Source organism: Lytechinus pictus, chromosome 13, assembly GCF_037042905.1.
Source record: "Lytechinus pictus isolate F3 Inbred chromosome 13, Lp3.0, whole genome shotgun sequence".
In the NCBI taxonomy this organism is placed as follows: domain Eukaryota; kingdom Metazoa; phylum Echinodermata; class Echinoidea; order Temnopleuroida; family Toxopneustidae; genus Lytechinus; species Lytechinus pictus.
The window spans coordinates 2,720,603-2,746,446 of NC_087257.1; the positions used below are offsets into that span (position 1 = coordinate 2,720,603).

The 25,844-nt window shown below is 37.5% G+C and overlaps 1 protein-coding gene across 1 annotated transcript; it reads right to left on the minus strand.

Moving 5' to 3' along the window:
* Positions 1 to 429: 429 nt before the first annotated feature.
* LOC129274770 (uncharacterized) lies at positions 430 to 16,031 on the minus strand. The gene is made up of 6 exons (XM_064108834.1): positions 15,728 to 16,031; positions 14,351 to 14,426; positions 13,504 to 13,656; positions 12,797 to 12,890; positions 10,431 to 10,552; positions 430 to 1,682 (listed from the first exon to the last, which is right to left on the minus strand). The coding sequence occupies exons 1-6, from the start codon at positions 15,794 to 15,796 to the stop codon at positions 961 to 963; spliced, it is 1,236 nt and encodes a 411-aa protein (XP_063964904.1). The 5' UTR covers positions 15,797 to 16,031; the 3' UTR covers positions 430 to 960.
* Positions 16,032 to 25,844: the final 9,813 nt, after the last annotated feature.

Genomic DNA, 25,844 nt, shown 5'->3' on the forward strand with positions numbered 1-25,844 from the left:
ACATAAAATTATTATCCTTTTTTTATAAAAAAAATCTGACACAAGTCCTTCTCAGATGTGCTCATTATTGTGTCTATCCTCTCCTCTTTTTTCTCCTCTCCAGTCCGCTTATCCGCCTTCCTACCGGTTATTTGTTTAACGGCATCAATCACATTTTTCGTGCATTATATTCTTTCCAGGTTATTTTATATATTTTTTCTCCTCTTATACACATCATTGAATCCAGTTTGCTTGAGTCCACGACGGCATGTGTTCTATCTACGTACAGCAGCACCCATCCATCTTCTCAGGGCATTCTCCCCCTTTTCCCTTTTTTTTTTCTTCTCAAGTTTTTCTGGGGGGGGGGGGGTGGGAAGGGTAGATATTTTTAGGACGGGTTGTTTTGTCCTTCACCAAACTGTATATTTTTTATTACTTTGTATTTATTTTGTGAGTATTTCCCTCTCATTTATTCATTCTTTTCTCATTTGATTATCTGTATTTATACTTTGTTATTTTGTTATTTGTTGTGTTATCTATTTCTTGAGGGGCCCACATTGTACAAGCATTGCTTTTTAGTGGGTCCCTCCATTTCCATCTTAATTTAATTTCTATTGAAAAATAGTATATATATTTAAAACCTACAATGTGTTGCCCAAATCGTCTAAGTGTTTTTTTTTTTCACTACATATGTATAATTAATTTTGTTTGCAACGGATACAAATATTTATGTTTTATATATGGTATACAATTTGTTTTTGTTTGATGGAAGTGAAATAAATGAATTTGAATTTGAATTTGAATGTATAGAGTCTGGTCTATGACTATGTTTCATTGGAAACCTACATAAAACCTTCAACTTTACGACACATCTTGTCTCGCATAATACAAAACCACTAGGCTTACGTCTTATTTGATTCTATGACTGAATATTCATGCATGACCACCATGATGACGTGACAACTAAATTTTAACTGCCTATCATAATCTCGATACCGACTCATAGGATGGTACTGGTATAGACTCATCTGCGTTGTCGGTTGGTCGAATGTCAAATTTTGAATCGAAAGCTTTGTCATAGCATGGCGGCGCTGCTCTGTCTCCACGCGGCGGTGACGGTGGGGGCGCTGTTGGTGTAATACGCGAATGCATCGGTAACGATCGATCAGAGTTTACGTTACCGGCTCGTGCTGGTGGCTCAGATGGCGCTGACGGAGTAGCCCTTGAATGCCGATTTGGATCAGTACGGCCGCGGGCATCTGGAGCCCGATTAAGAGGTTCTCGCGTTTCAGGTTCACGACATGATGTCCTTTCCCTCCTCTCGCGTCGTTTTCTGCGCAGTTCTCTACAGGTTACACATCGGTAAATATGGGCAAAGCATGACTGGATAGCTCGACCTAAAACACACAACCACTCGTATATCTGTGCAGGTCCACGGCGTATACAGTCCCACAATCGCCCCGGCGAGTCGCATATACAATTGCAAATGCAAGTTCTTGTACGTTCACATCTGTTCGGTAAACAACATACGAACAGGAGGATGCCGAAAACGATCAGGAGGGAGACCACTAATAACGTGATTCTTACTGGATCCCAAGGTGCTCCTGGTGGATACCATGAATAATCATCATCATCACCCCACTCCTCCCACCAATTACCTACAGGAGGCGTCGGAGGAGGAGATGGCGTCTCATCGGGGCGATCTGAAATATTATAAAAGTATAAAAAAAAATCGTCAAAAATATTTATCATTATTTGAATAAAAATATTAATTTCGTGCTAATTATCTTACGCTATACATGATAGTATGCATATGGCGTACATTCCCACTTTTCGCTGTGCAACGCGGACGGACTTAACGACGGTGTATTGATTTTGGAAGAGGCTTTTGGGCCCGTCGCGAAACACTGTCCTGCAATGCAATTTCAGTGACATGAAATTTTTTTTACGTTTAGCATCAGCAACGGAAACATTCAATCTGCGTTTCGTGTGCAAAATTCTGATTGCTACTATGATAACAGCGATATTTCCGATTTAGGACGAGCTTCTAAAGGTCACACAGGCCTAACTACAACTGGCAGGCAAAAGATATTTATTCGAGCCAACCTATTGCTGACTGACAAAAATGAATGAATATGATTGACAATTTAACACTGATTCTAGGGAGGGTACCTACTGAACTTCCTTTTTCCAAATTGGAAAAATATATCACTACTTTTCATCAACCTTTCACCTTTCATCAACTCCATTTGAATTGAGGAGAAACTACCAAAGAAAGAATTTCAACAGATTACATGTACCAGAAGTAGGTCATCTCCTAGAGTCTGATGGCAAATGCTTGAGGAGTAGAAAAATGATAATCCTCTCTCTACTCCTGAGTGGTAGACTTGAGCTTAATCCCGGACCCAACACGGTTCTATTCCCATGTGGCCAATGTGGGCATGAAGTTAAAGATGATGATGCTGGTGTAGCCTGTGACCACTGTAATGTCTGGTTTCATTGCCAATGTATGGGAATTACTGACAGTCATTATGAAGCACTGTGTAATGACTCTAACATTTCCTGGATCTGCAGTTGTGGACTTCCAAATTTTTCGCATGGGTTATTCAGAACCTTCATCTCTGTTGACACATCGAATTCCTTTACCCCTCTCATGACTGACGAGTCCTCTAGTCCATCAAGTCCTGATAATTCATGCGTAGATAGGTCTTCCTTTTCTCCTCGGCTGACCTCAACGCCATTGAGAAACGCCCCAAGAGCGAAGAAGAAGTCCAAATCTCGTCGAACAAAGCTTCGTGGGATGCAAGTTAACTGCAATGGACTGAAGTCTGAGAAGAGCAAAATGGATTTCCAGGCTGCTCTTGCCCAACATGATCCAGACATAATAATTGGATGCGAATCAAAACTGAATGCTGACGTGCCGACATATTCTATCTTTCCAGAAAACTATGAAGTATACAGAAAGGATCGGAATGCATTTGGAGGTGGTGTGTTTGTTGCAGTGAAGAGGGACTTGGCTTCAATCAGGCGTCCTGAGTTTGATTGCTCTGCAGAAGTATGCTGGGCTTCCATAGACTTTGTCAAAGGAGGGCTGCTCTATCTCGGTAGCTTCTACAGACCACCCGGTTCTAAGGATGAGGTGATTGACGAATTACAAGGTAGCATCAGTACTATCTTTCGAAAGCACAGGAAACTGCCTGCTTTAGTCCTAGCGGGAGATTTTAATCTACCGGATATTGACTGGTGTAAAGTTGTAACATCGAATCCTAGAACTTATGCAATTCATTCTCACTTCCTCAACTTTGTGAATGGATGTAGTTTAACCCAGATGGGTAGGGAGCCTACAAGACCGGCCTCTGGAAATATCTTAGATCTTATACTCACAACTACACCTGATGCTGTGAATAATACCCAAACAAAACCTGGGATCAGTGACCATGACATCACCCTGTTTGACATCAATATGCGACCCAAACTCCAAAGAAAACCAGTGCGGAGAATTTACCAGTATGACAAAGCTGACAAACAAGACATTAAGGAGCGCTGCTCTCAGATGTCATATGACTACTTTGAAAGATCTCCTGAAGACATCTCTGTAGAAGATAATTGGATATTCTTCAAGACTTCTCTTTTGTCAATCATGTCTCACATTCCCCACAGGAACTCGAGGCCCAAGACAAGCCACCCGTACATCACCTCGAAGATCATACGGGAAATGAATAAGAGGGACAGGCTATACAAGAAGGCAAGACGTTCAAGGTCACATTCAGATTGGGAAACATACAAAACAAAGAGAAATTCTGTTCAAAGAGCAAAAGAAACAGCTCACAGTGAATACCTTCAAAATGTTGTTGGAGGAAGTCTTATGACTGACGCAAAGAAATTCTGGAGGTACGTCAAAGCTCAGCGGAGAGAGTCGGTAGGAATCCCAACTTTAAAAGTGGGAAATGTTTCCTATGTATCCAATGAGGAGAAAGCTAATGCTCTAAATGCTCAGTTCTCTTCAGTTTTTACACATGATAATACTTCATCTGTACTACCAGACAAGGGTCCCTCACCGTACACACCAATTGAAGATCTCTTCATCAGCTTACGAGGAGTGAATAAACAACTGAAAGAACTTAACACCAAAAAAGCCAGTGGTCCAGATGAAATACCTGCTAGAATGTTAAGAGACTATGCAGATGAGATTAGCCCAGTCCTTACTCATCTCTTCCAACAATCCTATGATGAGGGAATTCTTCCAAGTGATTGGCTAAGAGCTCAAGTGGCCAGCATCTACAAGTCTGGCGACAAGAGTAACCCAGCCAATTATAGACCGGTGTCACTCACATGCATCTGCTGCAAGATCCTAGAGCACATTGTATTGAGCCACATGTCAAAATACTTGGAAAAGAATAACATCATCAACCCAAACCAACATGGATTTAGGAAGGGACTGTCATGCGAAACGCAACTTGTTGAGGCCATCAATGACTGGGCATACAACATCGACCAGCAATGTCAGACAGACGCCTTCTTTCTCGACTTTAGTAAGGCCTTTGATAAGGTATCACACAGGAAGCTGCTCTACAAATTGGAGTATTATGGCATTACTGGTCAAATGCATGGATGGATCCAAGCTTTTCTATCAGGCAGATCTCAGTCAGTTCATGTTGATGGAACATCCTCACCACGAGCCAGTGTACTCTCAGGCGTGCCGCAAGGCTCAGTACTCGGGCCTATGTTATTCCTGCTGTACATCAATGACATCTGTGAATGCATCTCATCACCAATCAGACTCTTTGCTGATGACTGTGTGCTGTATCGCAAGGTCAAGACAAGAGCTGACCACGCAATTCTCCAGCGAGATCTTTCAACATTATCAGATTGGGCAAAACTGTGGGATATGTCCTTCAATGTCAAGAAGTGTGCCCACATGTGTATCTCCTTGAAACGACAACCCTTGGCTTGCAACTTTACCATCAGTGACCAACCTGTTCCAACGGCAACCTCCTGTAAATACCTCGGTGTGACCATCACAGACAACCTGAGTTGGAACTCCCATGCACATAAGATATCCTCCAAAGCTGCTCGTACTCTTGGAATCATACGTCGAGCATTGGGTAAATGTGACCTGAAAGTGAGAGACATTGCGTACAAGCAACTTGTCAGACCTCAACTTGAGTATGCTTCATGTGCATGGAATCCTCACATACAGAAAGATGTAAACATTATTGAGAACATTCAGCGTCAGGGTGCTCGGTTTGTCCTTCATGACTATAGCAGAGAATCCAGTGTAACATCGATGTTGTCAACTCTTCACTGGGATACTCTCCAACACAGACGCCTTCTTAGCCAATGTGAGATGTTCTACAAAATTCATCACAATTATGTTTACATCAACATGCCACATCAGATTAAGTTAAGCAGCAGTTCTCGTCCACAACGTTCACAACACACTGGACATCAGCTCAAGTACACCCAGCCTTTTTGTAGAGTGAACTGCTACATGTACAGTATGTTCCCAAGAACCATCCGTATTTGGAATACTCTCCCAAACGCTGCTGTAACTTCGACCTCTATAGCTGGCTTCCGGGGAGCAACATTGCCTATCATTCAGCAAATATTGCCTCCCCCTCCCCTTAAGATGCTGTAAGAGGGACACACACGCACCACCCGCACACTGCACCTAGCACACTGTCTATAGTGCACCAAGAATACCACCACAGGATCACCACATCACCTGAAGCACTGGCAGCACCTGACACAGCACAACCCTCTCCAGGACAGCGTGTACGCTTTTGGGAGAGTACTTCTTCAAGATTCAAGACTACTTTGGGACATTTTTTTTTTACTGGTGGAAGAATTAGGGCCATTTTACTCAAGTGATGAATTTGACCCCTTCAGGTGTAGTCTTCATAAATGCTGATCTATTTTTAAAATGAGCCGGTCGTGGTACCCTTTTCTGGTCAAATATGGAATGTCAGACATTTATCCTATCCACTGGTAGTAAACATTCAACCCTCGAATTTCCTCCTTATTTTATATGAATTTTTTTTAAGTGCCACTGTAACACACGAGTCTATGGGAAATGAATTAGGCCTGTGATGCCTATACCAAGACTAGCCTATTTCAAGGGGAATTCCCTAGTGGATGAAATACCAGCCCAAACTCTTCAGTAGCAAATTATTCTCACTAGTATGCATGTTTCAATCATCAAGAGGTCCAAAAACTAAACTTAATGGTTATGTGCAAGGCTATAGATCTATCAGGTAACGAATTGTGATCAGTAGCTCTGTGTTTGTATACGGTAGGCCTACCGAGGCTAGGCTGTGTAGGCTAACGTTAGTCTCTGTGTGCATGTTTTCGTATACCAGCGAGCACTGTTGTGTTCGTGTATAGCACCCATTACAAGATATACTAAACTTTAGATAGGCCTTGATCAATTGCAATTGTAAAAATGGTTCATGGGGAAGGGATGGAGAAGAGAGAACTTTAGCATTTAACTGAATAATGGTGGATTCAAGAGGAAGGAGGGTAGAGAAAAGCATAGTAAGTATGTCTGCGGGGGGGGGGGTGGCTGCGCTGTAAAAACTGAAGTGCTAATTTAGCACTTACAGTGCTTGTATAGGGAATTTGAACTAGAAAATCAGCACTCGTATAGTGCAGTATATACAAGCACTATAAGTGCTAAATTAGCACTACAGTTTTTACAGTGTGAGAATGAGTGCTACTGACTGCTATATTTTTCTAACTTTTACTTATTTCTAGCCCCCATCCCTTTAGAATACACAAGACATCTGACCCCCCTCTCTCTCTCTCTCATAATCTGTAATCATAATCTATCGTTTCGCAGATCTCCAGCCAGCTGCTAGCCTCTTGTCGAGGCCCTGCCGGCTGCTCTCCGAGCGAAGCAAGGGATATAGCCATGCATAGCGAATAGAGGGCAGCGAGCCAGGCAGGCCTCTTGACATCTGAGCCGAATTTCACCGACTTTCTTTTGTTTTTTATTGTTTTTACCAATAATCCAATCGAAAACTGGTCGGTGAAAATCATCCAATGAGAGCGCGGGCTGCTATGACGTCATATTGAATATCCATGAGCTCATCTTGAATGGCGACCCGTGGATTCTTGGCGAAGAGTGACGACGAAATATCAACGAGCATTGTATATATGCCTCTAAAATGCTGAATAATGACCGATTTAAGGATTTGCAAGTCGATGAAATTAAATCTGCACTGAAAGGACGAGATGTGTTTGTAAATCTACCCACAGGATATGAAATGACATAATCTTACCAATCTTTCATGCGATTCTACTTTGCGTCGATTATCGAACTCCGCGGTGCAGTGAAGGAATGAATAATGCTGAGTCGTGTTCAGTATTGGTGCTTCCCCTTGACTCGAGTCTGACCACGCCGATCTCCCGGGAAGTTTCGGGGCGGTGGTGGGTCTGTTACGGCTCGTACTACCAGTAGTAGTATTAGTAGTACCACAATTTGTAGCATTTTGCTGATTATATCCCCTTTAGTGTCCCGGAATTAAATGAATCCCTGCAGAATAGTGGACTACTAGCATGACAAGTATTAATATTCCGAACCCCGGACGAAACAGCTTTGACATTTCATTGGTTTACTGGGACTGGTGACCGGTAATATTCATGAATCATATATTCATTAGGAAGACGTTCCTCATGAATATATAATTCCGCTCAGATGTCAAGAGGCCATTGCTATCTGCGCTCACAAGGCCTAATTCGCTTCGCGAATTAGGATATCCCTCGCTTCGCTCGGGAAGCAGCTGCCAGGGCCTCGACAAGAGGCTAGCAAGCTGCCAGTGTAGAGGCCCGCCGGCGACTCAGGCGGGCATACGCTGATGACCAGTCGTACATGCGTGAAAGTTGGATCATCTTGGAAAAAGCATGGTATCCCATGAAATAATTTTGCACAGGAAAAGCAGATCTATATGGCCTGTAACACAAAGCTTAAAGCCCCCTCACACCTGACCGAATGTAGGCGGACGAAGGGTGACGAATGGGAAATGAACGAAATGCACGCGAATTCAACGAATTTAAATAAATTTCCGTCAAATCATGCGAACAGTAACTATTGTCAAATTTTATCAACGAACGGTAAGCGAAGGATGAATATGACATGCAAAGGATATCGATTTTTCGGTTCACCTCTTTGAGAAAATTGCTGCCGAAGGCGAGCGAAGGGTTGATATAACCCAATAAGATGAAGGAACAGTGAGCAATGGTTTGATATGGTGTGCGATTAGTAACGGAGACGAGGGAATAGATCAGGTAATCTTGTTCGTTGTGTCATCGTGTTGCTTCGTTACGGGTTCTCTCGAGATCGGTCCACTTTGGCAAAAGCGCGAAGAGGGACTATGCGCGACAAAAACACACGAACGATTACCGCAGACTAAATAAGAGATGCAAATTCAAACAGATGACCAACTATTTTTCAATTCGTCGGGAAATATTAAACATGTTCAAAATTTCCGCGCGAATTCGAATAATCGCAGCTGTTAGTTCAGATGATGTACGAACCCAAACACGAAGGGTAAATATGATTTACTATCAGTTACCATTGAGAACGATTTTAAAAAAATCCCTTTCGCCAGCCATCGCAAGGCATATTTCAGGTAATTCGGTTAGGTGTGAGGGGGCCTTTAGCAATGATTGTAGAACAGTTTTCTACGTTTGATTTTATTGACTACAATGTACAATCAATCTTAAAAATCGAGTGTATGATTAATCGTTAACCTTTGTGTTACCGGACTATAATGATGCGTCCCCGAGGTTTGCAAAAACTCGCTATTAAGTGGATGAGACAGGGACATGTACCCAATAAATTTTCAAGACAAAGACGAGAGAATAGAAAGATAAAGAAAATAAATGACAAAAGGGTGAATTGTACCAAAATCATCAGTTACACAATTTGATTTTGATAATAAAAACATGAAAAAAATTGTGTTTGCTCTCTTTGATCAATGGGTGAATTCAGTTTCTTTTTACTTTAAGAATATGCAATGAATTCACTTTATTGATTAGTGATTATTATGCTTTTCCAGACGAATGCAAATGATTATACACACACATATATTGTATATATAAATAAATAAATATATATATATATATATATATATATGTATATTGGCGAAGAAGCTCAAAAAGCATTGAAGCTAGAGACGTAGCCTGGATTTCTTCAACTTTTATTAGTACAAGCTTTCGGCCATTTAGTTGGGCCTTCTTCAGGTATCTGAAGATGTAAAAGACATAATGGCTTTACAATTACCATGCATATATTTGGATTAATTTACTAAATATAGGTATATCTTAAAAGAAAATGTTTTACATCGGTAATTGTAAAGCCATTATGTCTTTTTCATCTTCAGATACCTGAAGAAGGCCCAACTAAATGGCCGAAAGCTTGTACTAATAAAAGTTGAAGAAATCCAGGCTACGTCTCTAGCTTCAATGCTTTTTGAGCTTCTTCGCCAATATATTACTTACTGAAGCACCCACGCAATGTTTAGGTCCTTGCTCATCACAATTATATATATATGTATATATATATATGTGTGTATATGTATATATGTATGTATATATGTGTATATGTATATATATGTGTATATGTATGTAGATGTATATATATGTATACCCCTGTACGTGCATGTGTGTATGTGTGCATATATTATATACGACGCTGTTGTTTATATGTTGTTATACCAGTTATTGTATTTGTACATGTATATGCCTATATGTCCATATGTTGCTCCCTTTATACTATTTATATGTTTCGTTCGTTTTTGTTGACATAGAACCCATGAAGAAGGCCTAAGGCCGAAAGCTCGGATTAAATTGTGGTCTATCAGCAACGTCCAATCGTCTTGTCATGGCAACTCTTTTATTTCAATATTGTGTGAAAGATTTAAAAGAGTGACCAAAGCTGTTGTACATGTATAACTTCACACATTTGTATACTTTCTCTCATACGTGTACTGTATCAAAGCAATACCTTTGATCTAGCTGAGGCGTGGCGGCTTGTCATTGTTCAAAACCCACCTTCACCCGACAAACATGACAAAGGAAATTATAATTGGTATCGTGTCAAAAATCTGTCTATCTATCTGACGGTCAATCGGATCGGGGTCGCCCAGCCACTAACCCGTCTCTGTGGTCTAGTGGTTAAGGCACCAACGTTCAAAGCTTGGTGCCCGGGTTCGATTCCCGGCTTCACCCATTTTTCCAAAGGGTAGATAGCTCTGGGGAACCTTGATTTAAGCTACGCCTACCATTGTTCTCTTCATCCATTTCTTTCACACAATATTTAAATAAAAGAGTTGCCAAAGCTGTTGTACATGTATAACTTCACACATTTATATAAATATATATATATATATATGAATTTATATATATATATATATATATATATATACATTATTGTTGGGGGAGGATCACACCTTTATCTATCTTGCAGATGAATTTGAGTCTAGAATCAAGACAATCTGATACATTCCATATTCCATTTCTTTCAAGATCAATTACTGAGCACTTGCTAGTACTAAGCGTTTCATATCTAAAGCTGAAAACAAAAAAAAGGGAAATAAAGGATTACATAAAAAACAAGGATAGAAAGTATTTGTCAATTTTGCCCACACGGAGCCATGATTATGACGAATTGTACGGGATAAGGGCAAGAGATCTTGTGCGTGTGTGCATGTAGTGTGGGTGTCTAGTGGGTTGAAACGTTTGAAATATTTTAAACCAAAAATGTATTGGTGCCGTCGAGAAAAGCACATTGATCAACATTTTTCCTTTATCCCATGTCAAATAAATGACATTATTTGTACACGTAAAGAATCTGCATCGAATTTCAATTAATATTTCTACTTTTTTTTGGTTTACATGGATTTATCTTATGCTATTTATGATCGCAAAAGGGTCCCCGACAAAGTTCATCGGAAAAACAATAAAATACATAAGAAAATAATGATATTTTGGCCACTTTTTGCAGATATTTGTTAGAAATCGATACCCTCACCACAAATTAGCATTCTACTAGCTATACAAACTGAGTTAGTGAGTTAAAGCCAAAAATATGCAGAAAAAAATGAAATTAAGGGCAAATTTTATATGCTTGTTTAAATAATTAATTAATAAAAGAGTATAAACAATTAATTTGAAAATTTTACAATACTGTTTTGTAGTTTACATCCGGCTCTAGATACGCGCGTGTAAATTTTCGCGGCGATCGGGTAATCAGCGGCCGAGATCCGAAGGGGGAAGTCAAATTGCCCCCCTCCCGTATATCCTGGTCTGAAATAGCCCAATTAATGAGATTTGACTTTTGACAGAGTTGGATTACTAGAATAACGAATAATATGACAATCAGTCTAACGTAAACGACTCCAGGCACATCAAAGCTGTTACACTATTACACAGGGTCTGTTTGGAGTCGGTTTCATTGGTGTGTCTTATACATCAATTAAATAGGGAATTTTCGCAATCATTAAGCAGACGTTATCTTTAACAGTCAGTCGGCAGGTCCGCAAAAAGTAATTTGTTTTACCTAAGTAATGTTCATGACTAGAGTGTTTTTGTATTGTTAATGAGCTTGGCGCGGACGAAAACATATTTTTTTGGTCATTGCTGCTCTAAATATTGAAAAAATTTCATCTTTTTTGCATCTTTATATAAAGAGGAAAATTGTTCTTTCAAGTCATGTGTCTAAATTTTTTAAAAGATTTTGTTAAATAGGTGAAACTTTTAATCTAAAACATGATACAAAATAATTATTTTCATGCAACAAAAGCTGTTGTTTTTACATTTAATTTCTGTTTGAGTACAAATGATTTTTAAATTATGATAAAGCTTAAGATCTAAGCTTTAATATGATATAGGTTTTATAATAGGGGGTATTTTTTCATAGGCTAAGTACATTTAGCAGCTAAGAAACAAGAATACCGAGCTTTGATTGGTCATAGAGACAACAAACCCACTTGAATTCCAATGTTTCTACACTGGGCCACTGCTAGGTCACACTCACCATGTGGTGGTAATCTCTTCAAATTACCCGCGCCTGTTTTGAAAACACTATTCACCCAATCAGAACTCTGGATTTTATGCTACTCAGAAATTTCAGAAATCTCGTCTTGCATCTTGATTGAAAACGCTGGCTGCTTACCTATCTAAAAGATGCCACATCAAGAGTACAGAGTAATTTTAAGAAAGTACAGAGTTTGAGTTTTCTGATGATAAAGACAAAGCGTTTAGCACATTTTGCAAGAGAAAACAGGAAGAAATTTCTGTTTGAGGCATCTTTTCAGGCCTGAAATTCACTTATTTTTCAAAATATTTTAATTAAAAAAATAGCCAATGTAAAAAAGTAACATTTACTTTTTCTTATGATGCTAAAAACATCAGTTTTACTTGAGGAAAAAAGTGGTTAAATTATATGAGAAAGAAAGTCTCACGATTCACGAGATTTTGCAAGGATATGAATTCAGCCACGAGAGAGCTTGGATAAATAATTTGCTCACTAGCATAGGGACCTGCAGACTGACTGTAACGCACAACGAAAAAACAGCCTTTGTAGAAAATCTACGAATCAATACAGCAGTGCCATCCTGGACTAAGGACCAACGACATAATTGCAATTTCTCGTCCGATCCGAATCTTCAGACGATCAGCTGTTCCGGTCTTTCCACCTTTCTTAGCACTCCATTCTGATTTGACTCCAATTTTCAAAGGAATTGCTGCATTGTAGAAGCATCTGCGTAGTGATTGCGAAAATATGATGTTACTACAGACCAGCATAAGAACTTACCCGTTGTAGAATTTTTCAGAACTCGATCCATCCAACCATCGTCCTGTAGAATCCATTCCTATCCAGGCTAAGGATGTCAGATCTTTGAACATACCTAAGGAAAGCAATGATAGTAATTGTTTCAATATTTTTTTTTGTTTAATGGAATTTTGACAGCTTTATCTGTAATCGTAACTACCACTGATGTTTATTTTACCATTTAACGCAAAAAGGGGGAAAATATATACATCTCTAAAAAGTTATAAATGTTAAGATAGGCCTTTCTGGAATCAAAATGATTCGTTAGCCTACATAATTTATATCGTGCAATGTAGTCTTCAAATATTATGCTAGGTACTTCTACTAGTACTGCTACTACTACTACTACTACTACTACTACTACTACTACTACTATACTACTACTACTACTACTACTACTACTACTACTACTACTACTACTACTACTACTACTATACTACTACTACTATACTACTACTACTACTACTACTACTACTACTACTACTACTACTACTACTACTACTACTACTACTATGCTTCTACTATACTACTACTTCTACTACTACTACTACTACTGATACTATTACTACTACTACTACTATACTACTACTATTTCTCCTACTACTAATATTATAACTGCTGCTACTACTACTGCTACTTTACATTCTGTCAATATTACCATCTGCTTCATCCACCGACTAGCACCTTACCTACTAGTAAGTCATTCTCCTGTCTGTTGACTATGGAAGTCAAGAAACCTCCATCAAATTTACACTGTGATCCTGCTAGTTGCCATGACAAACTTTCATTGTAGAGTTTGTAGCAGTATCTCGAACGAATAATCCAATCATTAGGACAGGAAACTGAGAGATATCAGGTACAATAAAATAACAGCAGGTAAATAGGAAAATAAAAGAGGGAAAATTAATAATTTTGAGGATCTTTGGTATAGAGGTCAAACATTTTTTTAATTGAAAGATTGTGAACACTGACGCTGTACCACTATAGCTTCATTCTCGTAATGTACATGTATAATGTAATTTCAAAGGGATGCGCTATTGACATAATCGAAATAACTCAATTTTACAGTGGGTTCAACTGCCATAAAATAACAATGACAGAAAGGTAAAAATCAATTATTAAAGAAATATACATTTTTTATACAAAAATCCTAGAAATTGGCAGGCAGCATGTAATAAATTGTTCTCAAAAAGAAGAGAACAGCAGCGGCAACATCAATTAATAATAGCGGCTATAAAAAACTACCATATATTCATGATAGTATTGATGATAAGATGATAATTATGATAGTAATGAATTATTAAAAAAAAATATATATATATATAAAAACAATAATAATGAAAATGATAATCATAACCATAATAGTAATCATATGATAATGGTGATAATAATAATAATAAACAATAATAATAACAATGATAATGATAATATGATGGAGGGAGCAAAAATTCTGGCTATGATGTCTGAACCATTCCTTTCTATAAATTATAATTTTGTATGATAACAAATAAAAATCACGATGAAAATGAATAGTACCTTGGCCAGAAGAGGCAGAGACGAGTATAAGTAGAACGAATGCAAGAAAGACATGAAAGAGTGGCCTCCTCCGAACCTAGTAATGAGAAAAAATATATATTATAAGCGTGACAACCGAGAGGATGATAATATGATTAACCATTTTTATAAATTTTATGTTTACCCAACTTTACGACGTAAATACCTTCCATTTAAATTTTAAAGCGCTTACATTATTATATTAAGCGCTTTATAACAACCCCATATTATTGTTAATGACACTAACATTGTTTGATCATATGTTTCCCATATTTTCAAATGAATCCATTGCAGCGTTATATTCTTCTTTCAATTAGTAATTGCCTTTCCATTATTTTGCTATAGGGACAGGGCCCTACCCCTAAATCGTGATTCAATGTATATATAAGGACCCCCACTCTCAGGATACATGATGACCTTTTTTTTAATCGTCGTTGTGCTTGCTATTATTATATGTCGGATGCAAAGCAGTCATTTTTGGTTACCAACGAGAAAACTTTTCTTCCATTTTCTTAAAAAACATCATGTACCAGGTATCTTGATCCCCCCCCCCCCCCATTTAAGTATCGTAGCTCTGTCCTTGCATGTTGGCACGTTGTACTCGTAAACATACCGCTTGTTTCGTGTTACACGCGATGTGTATACAGGGGAAAATATAACTATTACAATACTATTACTGCTGCTGCTACTACTACTACTACCACTATTACCACTACTTCTAATACAAATACTACTATTACTACTACCACCACCACCACCACCACCACCCCAAAACCCTTATCACTACTTCTAATACCACTACAGCTACATCTAAATTTACTACTACTACCAATACTACTATTACGATACTACTACTATTTCTACTATTATTAATATACTACCACTTTTACCATTTATATTATTGATATACTACTACTACTACTACTACTACTGCTGCTGCTGCTACTACTACTACTACTACTACTACTACTACTACTACTGCTGCTGCTGCTGTTACTACTGCTGCTGCTGCTGCTACTACTACTATTACTACTTATAAAATACTTATACTGCTGCATTAGCTATTATTTATACTCACAATATTAATATAATACTATTGGTACTACTTTACGACTACCACATTTCCTATTAGGCCTTTCTCACTTCTGATACAGAAATAAATGTTCTGTTTTTAATATTTTCTTTCAGCAACGCTTGGAACCATTCACAGTGGTACATTGTATGTAACAGGCATTGCCATTTATGAGCTTAGGGCAATTGTATTTATGATTATTAGACTTACTATAATATTCATACTTCTAATACACGATCATTACACATTTCTTATCCATACGAGTACTCACGCCTTAATTTACTTACCTGAATAGAAACACCAAACACCATCCTTGTCATATTCCTCCATTTTGCATGCACAGCCCTGAAAGCCATGGGAGAAGGCACAATGGTGAAAAACTACCAGCTTCAAACTTCAGCTTGCCATAGTTCTAATTAAATGGTGCTCATGTATGAAAGTTCTGAATGTATTTGACATTAGCTAGGATGATAGCATTTAATCTTGCTCGTTTCTTGTTGCATGAAAGTACTAGGTTACATAGATGCACATACATGCATGACTAAGCTAATATTCATATCTAGTTGCTTCGATGATGAATATTTCAGAAGCGATTCTAAATGATTTGAGTAAATATTTCTTTTTCTATATGTAAACACGGTCAGGACTCAGGATCATAAGTAAATCTAGAGATTAAAGGGGAGGTACATCCCAACCTCAAAGTGGTTTTATTGAACCAGGAAATTAGAGAAGCGCATGGACTAAGTCGACGGTTACTTAGAATTTAGTCAAAGGATAAAATCTAATAATTTCGAGAATTGTATCATTTTATGGTTCTTTTGTGATGCACTTTCACCTCTCTTTTTTTTTTTTTTTTTTGGGGGGGGGGGGGTGTGAATGATAATCAATATATTTCACGCATGAGGGAGTAGTTAATGGTACACATAATATACACAGAATGTGCTCTATTACTCTCTCTCTCACACACACACCCACACACACACAGAGGGTATTTTTTCATCCTAGACCCCCTAACTTCTCCTAAATTTGGGACACACTTTCTATTTTGGTATCAAAAGCATTTCAATTACAAAATGGTACTAAATACACTATTCGCGTATCTTTTATGCAATGTACAATAGCAAGATCTATAATCTTATAGATAGGGCGTCTAATACATTTTCAAGTCCGTATTTGAAAGAATGAATTAATACAAAACTATGTAACAGTCGCTACACTTGAGTATTACATTATTGTTTAGTATCACACTATTCGTTTAATCTATTTCTTACCCCGACATCAAGGGGTCCTTAAGATTATATGAGGTACAAATCCTCTTTCCTGAATGTTTGCGCTGTATTAATATTTGTGATTCCTATTTATAGAACCACGTCACATCATGGTGAATTAAGTCCTCTCAAACCTCCCCGAACAGAGTTGGCAAATAAAATTTTTAAATAAAATATATAAATCCATTGTCATTATGCACTGCTAGTATATGCATAGTATACAGATGGTGTGTTTATTAACTAATTTGATTTGTTTCATCCTGTTTGATTAAGCAAATACAATTTAGAGGCTGTACGTGGTGCAAGAATCCTGAGAGCAGAACATGCGTAAGCAATGCGTAAGAAATGGGTTTCTAAATAGTTATTAGAAATTAATCGTATGGGTAAAAGTTCAAGAATATGATTTTGAAAAAAGTACATTTGATATGTTTCCCTCATTTCACTATTTCGTTCTTTCTTTTTTTCTTGGTCGTTGTGCTTTTGTGGAGGGGGGGGGGGGAACGGTCCCCGTGCATGCCCCACTATATGCCCCACCTGTGGGATTTGGCGTTAAACGTCATAAACAGTCATCTTTAAAATTTGTTACCAGCTTCATTATTTTTCCTTAGTACAGACTGAAACAGATAAGTAGAAATGAGGGAAATGCAAAGACAAAGCCCAATATGGCGTCGTGGCACAAAAAGAACGTAACATATTATATTCAAGTATCTTATCATAAGCACTAGCGTACCTAAAGGGGGCAGGGGGCAGCCTGCCCTCCCCCCTGACGAGTCACACGCAAAAAAAAGGAAAGAAAAGAGGAACAAGGAAAGAGAGAAAAAAGGGGAAAAGGAAGAGTATAAGCGAAAGGGGAAAACTAAAACTGGACTGCAGTCTGTCGGAAAAAAATGATAAACTGTCGGCTCACGGGGCTGTTCCAACTGATTCGGTTTTTTAGTTCCACCATCTTGGTCGGTAAATGTCAATTAAACTGTCCACTTTTATCGGTAAATTGTGATGTTTACACGATACGACTTTTAGAGCTCTCTGTACCGATATCGAGGACGGACTGGGCTGACCAGGGACAGGAAAAAGGTAGAGAACAACTTTTAGGTAATATAATTATAACAATAACAATTTTATTTGGGGCTACGCGCTCGCGTCAAATTTAAGTTGGATACCTAAGATTAATGTAAAGTTTTCAGGTCAATATATCAAAAAATTTCAGCTCGCGCTTCGCGCTCACACTAATTGTTTTTAACTACCATCTTGTAAAAAAAAAGTGGTTAGAATGTCCACTTTTCGAGGGGAAATATCTCAAAATTTCAGCTCGCTCTCCGCACCCGCACAACTGTTTAGATACCCATCCTGTACTGTTTAGAATGTCTAGTGTCCAGTTAGGAATATCAAAAAATTTAGCTCGCGCTTCGCGCTTGCATAATTTATTAAGGAAGATACCCATCCTATTCATAATTAAGTGCACAAAATGTATCGTTTTAGGTCAAAATGTTTAGACAAAACTCGCAATTTTTATTTTTATATTATTGTAGTGTTGATTGTTAGGCACGTGCGAGTGAAAGTGAAGACTTTTTGGGGTGGGGCTTGTCAAATGTTTTGTAAACAAAAATGTCCCCCTTGAAAATCCATGATCTGCCCCTGGGTTGGATATAGATGAGTATTGGTCGTCGGACGTCGGTAATCGGTACTGATATCTGTCAGTAATCAAGGGCATCCCCCTGGAAAAGGCCTAGCTATACATGTACACCCCTGCTTACACATTCCCTCTGGTTATTACCGTCCCCCCCCCCTTTTTATCCTATGTACCCGATCCCTTCGTCCGCCTATCTATCTTTCTCCCATTTCAATTCCCTCAACCTTCTGACATTCCTGCCAGTGAGTGAGAGTGATTATTTTCCCCATATCTAGTGATATATCATGTTACTATCGCATATACATGTATGTTCACGTTCATATTTATTATTTATGAGTGAATGGATGCATTTATTTTTTATTTAACTGTATATATTAAAATAATAGAAATGCAAATCAATACCGGTACATAAATACAACTGATTTCAGTGTCAAATACCTCTTTTATGACGTCTCCAATTGAGCAGAATTGGGAACATAATGTAAACACCTTCAAAGAGGAATAAAAGAAACATTGCAATTACCACCTGATTAGAAATATATCGATCACGATCCAAAGTGGCGTAACTACGGGGGGGGGGCATGGGGGGGCACGTGCCCCCCCCCCCCCAATCGGCTGGCAAAAAAAAAAGGGGGGGAAGGAGAAAAAGAGGGAGAAAGGAAGAGAAACGTAGTGGGAAAGAAGAAATTATTGTTCATTAAAATGTTATATCATAATTATGTTTTGTTATATTACATAAGAAACTTTTTTTTTCATTACTTTATATGAAACATAATTTGCTCAGGGCCTATGTCTTCATTGTTCCTGGTGCTCGCACTGTCTGTTTAACGAGATTTATAATCCTGTTGTACTCAAACCTCCCGTTTTCAAGTCAATATAAGCCAAATATATTTCTCGCACTTCGAGTTTTTTTTTTTTTTTGTGTAAAATAACCATTGCTGGTCTTCTTTATTCATTAAACAAAATATATTCACAGTGCTAACATTTGCCTCCATTTCTGGAGGGAAATACATGGTTTTCTGGATTTCACATTTTCTTCTATCTGTAAACGATATCTTAATAGGTAAAACAAAATATTAAACAGCCTTTGAATCGTTATTTTCCTTTTAGATTCTTTTCCAGCGAAACATTTATAAATGGTATATAAAGCATAATTCAAAATTATATCTGCATCATTTTTTTCTTTTGATCTAAATGAAATTCCTGATAATATATGACATGGCTGGAAATGAAAATTTGGCAAAATATATTTCTGTACATTTTCTTCAACTTTTTTCCAAAATATTATCATTATGTTACAAGAGAAAAACATATGACTGCAATCACCTTTTTGATCACAGTAAAAACATTGGTCATTTTCTTTTAATTTCCATCTAAAAAGGTTAGCTGGTGTTGCCAAAATATTATACATGAACTTAAAATTAAAATTGACCAGTACATTGTCCTTAACTAACTTTAACTTAAATAACCAAACATCTGTCCAAATTGGTAAACAGTCAAATACTAAGGTATTACACCAAAATTCCTCTGCTCTAGATTCTTCAGTTTTTATGTGGATCAATTCATAATATATTTTCCTAACTGTCAATTTACTTAATGAAATAATACTATCAACCAATCTAATATCATTATATACATTAACATTGGATCTAAATTCCGAATACTTCTTTTGTAATAAACTTGTATTAGAAAAAAGAGACATGGTGCCACATAACTCAATAGCCTGTCGTATACGAGCATACTGACTGTACCACCTTCCGTCCTTAACTACTATTTTAGCGCTAATCTTATCTATAGGTAGAAAACCCTTATCATCCATTAAATCCCCCACAAACAAAATATCAGAGTTTATCCAATTCATATAGAATAACATTTTCCCTTTGTATAAGATATCTTTATTTAGCCAAATCATTTCTTTTTGATAATTATCCTGTATATCTGCTTGAATATTTCTTGAATAGTTATACCTTTTTAATAAGAAAAACGTTGATATCAAGTTATAATAGAAATAAGGCATCCTGTTTTCCAAAAAACATTTGTTTTTAATATTATATTTACAATTCATAATAACTTTTATACCACCCAGTTGCTGAAACCAGTAATCAAACATACATTTACATCCAGGGTTTAACTCATCACTCAAATATTTACAAAGCCAAAATAAATTCAACGACGCAACTTTTGTTTCAACATCTAACATATTTAGGCCACCTTCCTCTATTGTACTTACTACATTAGTCCGTTTAACCTTTGCGGGTCGTCCTTTCCATAAGAAATTAAAAAATAATTTATCGAGCTCCTTTACTATTTCTTTAGGACAAGAAAGAACTTGTGTTGTATAAATTATTTTCGACATAATCAACGATTTTAATATTAAAATTTTCCCTCTTAACGTAAGGTTTCTCTGTTTCCATATTTGTAACAACTGTTTAATTTTTAATATTCTTTGTTCAGACCAATTCATTTCTAAACTTAAATGCTTCTTTTTGCAAAAATAAATACCAAGAGACTTAACATAAACGTCCTCCCATAATATATTTCCAATATTATTTGTCGGATTGTCGTTTCCCAGCCAAATAGATTTTGTTTTGTTTTCATTTAAATGAATTCCAGAATATGTTTCAAAGTTTCTAATGATATTAATAGCTGTATTGCCTGATATAACTGTCCTAACAAATAATGTCATATCATCTGCTAACTGCAGTATCTTAAAAGTATTCTTATTTTCATGTTTGTAACCAATGCTCAAACCTATGATATTATTATTTTGTCTTATCTGATTTGCAAGGGTTTCAATGCAAAGTATAAATATTAATGCGGATAAGGGACAGCCCTGTCTTATACCCCGCGATGGCTTTATATCTCTTGTTAACCATCCATTCGTTAATATATTAAGATGGGGATCATTATATATAAGTGAAATCCATTTCCTAAAACTATCTTTAAAACCATATATCTTTAAACAAGCATCAATAAACTTCCATTCTAACGTATCGAATGCTTTCTGAAAATCGGCAAATATAATTGCACCATCGGTTTTGTTAAAAATGCTATAATCTATAACATCCTGGATTATTCTGGCATTATAAATACCACTCCTGCCCTTGATATAACCTACTTGGTCTTCATTAATTAAATGAGTTAAAACCTTTTGGAGTCTGTTTGATAGTACTGTAGCAAGTATTTTGTAGTCAGTATTAAGTAATGTAATTGGTCGCCAGTTACCCAATTCCATCGAGTCTCCACCTTTAAATAACAAAGTTACAACACCCTTTCTCTGCAAAAAACTAAGCTTACCTTTGCTATAACCTTCATTTAAACTATTTACAACAAGATCTTGTATATCAACCCAAAATTCCCTAAAAAACTCTACTGTTAATCCGTCGATACCGGGTGTTTTATTGAGACTCATTCCCTTTAACGCATTTGTGGCATCTTTAATTGAGATCAGTCCCTCGCATTCTTCGGCTTCACTACCACATAAATGAGGATGATTTATTTCTTTAAGATACGCTTCGATCAACAACAGATCGGGATATTGTGTTGTGTATAATGAAGAATAAAACTTTTCTACTGACTTCATAATTTTGTCCCTATGAGTTACTACTTTCTTTCCTATCTTTATCCCTGATATATATTTTTTTGTGCTATTCCTATGTTCTAAATTTAAAAAGTATGAAATATTGCTCTCACTTTCTTCAAAATGTGTAACTCTAGACCTAACTTTTGCACCATCGCATTGCTTTTTGTAATACATATTAACCTTTCTTTGAACACTAATCATCCGTTCTTCTATCTCCGAATTACCTGCATAAAGTTGCACATGTAAACATTCTAATTCTTTTTCCAATGAAATTAATTCTTCCTTCTCGGCTTTCCTAAGCTTCTTAGCAAAAGATATAGTATAATCTTTAATTCTCAACTTACATAGGTCCCAAATATAATGAGCGTCACATTCTGTTTTAAATTCATTTTTAGTATGAGTGATAACATTAATGACACCAGTTTTATAATCGCTGTTTTTCAGGAGTGAGTTATTCAATTTCCAGTATGAAGAGCCACGGGCAGCATTACGTGATGAATGTATTGTCATAGTAATAGCACAATGGTCTGGACACATTAATACCGGTTTAATGGACATATTATAAATGTAATCCACAAACTCATTTTGAACTAGCCAGTAATCTATCCTCGATGACATATTCAGATACTTACTTCTATAGGTATATTGTTTTTTGTTTTTGTTAATTTTCCTCCATACATCAACCATCTTAAATCTTTTAACACATTGCATATATCCATTTGGTTTCTTATATATTGTTTTATTACCTATCACGTCAATACTTGGATCGTTAACACAATTAAAATCACCTCCTATGATTAAAACATGTGAACCAGTAGTCTTACAATCATAATTACTCATAATCTTTTCCAACTTTAAGAAAAAATATTCTTTATTCTTCTTCTCTGTCGGAGCATAAATATTAACCAAAATTACATTTTTGTCATTTATTTTAGTATCTGTAATCAAAATCCTTCCGTCGTCTGATGAGTAAATCAAATTAACAGGTATTTTGGAATTCTTTTTCACTAAAATTGAAACACCTCTGCTATGATTGCTTCCATATGAATTAAAAACTGTTCCATTCCAGTCTCTTTTAACAATGTTATTTAGATCTTCCGTGAAAAAAGTTTCCTGTAAGAATATAACATCTGTATTTTTCTTCTCCAAATAATGAAATAGTAACCTTCTCTTTTCTTTATTTCTTATCCCTCTCACATTGAGGGACAAAAGAGAGATTCCCTTTACATCATTCATTTCTTGCTCGAACCTTTTCTACGCCTTTTCCTGGTTTTTCTTCGACCTTTCTCCCGCCGACTACCTCTCGAATCACGTGATTGCTCGGATTCTGATTCAAACGACTCGCTATCATCGGATGAATGATCAACTGGATCTGACGACTTCTCTTCTCGCGCCCACATATCTCGGATACTCTGCTGCTTTTTTTCTAAGCCTCTGTTCTTCTCTTTCGGCCTGACGTCTTGTGCTCTCTCTACCGTAGAACCCTCTGTTGTCATGTGATCATCTCGCTTTCTTTCAGAAGTAGAAACGGAGGATGCCGCCAGTTGCTGGTCACACTCGAACGCGCGATGTCCGGGATTCTTGCATTGTCTGCAGACAAAAGGCTTAGAACAGGTAGATGAGTGGTGCCCCGTCGCTAAGCACCGTGAACACGTTGCTACCGACGCTTCCGTTATCTGACCTTCGTGAAAGATTCGTGCCTTGAAAGTAGCTATGCTGACATGACGGGCAAGCGGCTGACGTGACTGGTCGATGAAAACAACCCTGTCCCCATTAAGACATGTAGTAAGTTGACCTCCTACTCTCAAGCGTTGTCTAACGACTTTCCCCTTCACAACAAGTTTCCATCCTTCTAATTCAGCTACGATGAGATCATCAGAGACAGATAGTGGAACATCTTTGATAGTGAGCCTCACGGAATTTTCAGATTCGTATGAAATAAATGGGTTTCTGTCATAAACACTCACCATTTGTCCTCTAAGTAGAATTCCACTGCTAATGAGAGCGATCCTTGCCTCTTTACTATCTATGTAGATCCTCCACAAACCTCTAACCTTCTGCACTCCAGTTAAGCGTTGGTGATCAACCACTTTGGCCAAGGCTAGGTACAACTCTTCACCGGTTGCCATGTTATTTTGAACATTAGGTATGTCCCGTTGCCTGATGTAAACTGGTTTCTCTCCCTCCCTTTGAACGGGGGTACTGGGTGTGGCTCTACCAGCGTACGTTGTTGTGGTACTAGCGCCTGCTTGATCTGAATGCACATATTGATTTCTCTCATTTTTCTCACCTTTCTCTGCATTTCCTTGAAATTCTCTTCCTAAGTCTCTTCCACTAGCCATCTTAATCGCTATGGTTTGTTGCAAAATCGAAAAAATATTGTCCTTTCCGTGAAAAAACGATATTTCTGGACACCTTTCTAACAACCGTGGTTGTCTTGAAAAACGCCCTCATATTATGCACTTCGAGTTATTATTGTTTTATATAGTGACATAATTATGCTTCTTTTTTATGACTTCTTAAAGTGATCGCCCCATTATAAGGTCTTAATATTAAACATTTCCTGTCCGTGCTAACGTTTGCATCAGTGGATTGGCGAGATGTGTCTGCTCTTCATGAATTCCTAAAATCAGTCCTTAAAATGTCCCTTTTTCTGATCTAAATACCAAAAATTTTCAGCTCACGCTTCGCGCTCGCATAATTTGCTTAGTAAAATACGTATGGTCTTAGTGCATTCCTACAAACAAGCCTTAAAATGCCCCTTTTTAGGTCCGAATTTCTTTAATTTTCCCTTCTAAAGTCCTTGCAATACTCGATTAGGGAGATGCGGATGATAATCATGATTACAATGTGTGCAATTGCTTCATGTGTTTAGATGTACAAAATCAGCAAGCGCTTGGTACTCGAATAAGATGACTATGGTGATTGGTGAGATATGTATACTCCTAATGGATTCCTAAAATATAGTCCTTAAAATGTCCCTGTTTGGGGTCAATATATACAAAAATTTCAGCTCGCATTGTTTGTTTAGCGAGACAGGTACGTATCATCATAACAAAAATTTGCTTATAATGTCCCTTTTTTAGGTCTGAATATCAAAAATTTTCAGCTCGCGCTTCGCGCTCGCATTATTTGATCAGTGGGATACATAATTGTTTTATGGCACTGTCCTTAAAATGTCTCTATTAGGTCAGTAAACCTGGCAACTGAGCGCGCTCACTAAGTGACTCAAAAATTTTCTGGTGCCCCCCCCCCCCCAATGCCGTGACCCACGGTACGCCACTGACGATCCAATACATTTCATTTCTTGAATGATGTACAAAAAAAGAATTAATTTCGACAATAAAGTGCAATCGCCCGATAGCAAATATCAGTAGTAGCAAGATCCCAACTGTTTTATTGGGCACCCACCTTCAAAGCCACCTCCAGACCTACACATCCAAAAACGTGTGTGGGAGGGGGGCTGCAAAATGCAGGGCAACGAGGACTGCGATGTACCCAAATATCCTCGTGTATTGGTACTGTTATGACCGAATGTATAATTTCTGCACGTTTCACATCATGTAAAAAGGCTAAATAATATTTAAAAACATGTTCGCTCGCTCCTCTCGCTCGAAAATTAAAAATTGTGAAGTTGATATTTGGGCAATGATTATCAGCCCCCCTTGAAAAAATTGTGCCTATACGTCCATGCCTACTACCCCCCCCCCCAACCTTGCTCATCCTTGTCGCTTGCCCCCCCCCCCCCCTGACGAAATATGCCAGGTACGCCACTGATCATAAGGCATGTACATGTAAGCCCAATCATTTAATGATTCCGTGTTTTTTTTTTTTTTTATTATTATTTATTGGTATATATGCACACAAAAATTGACCAGCAGCACAAGCTGAAATGGCCAATTAACTAAGATTCATGAAGTACA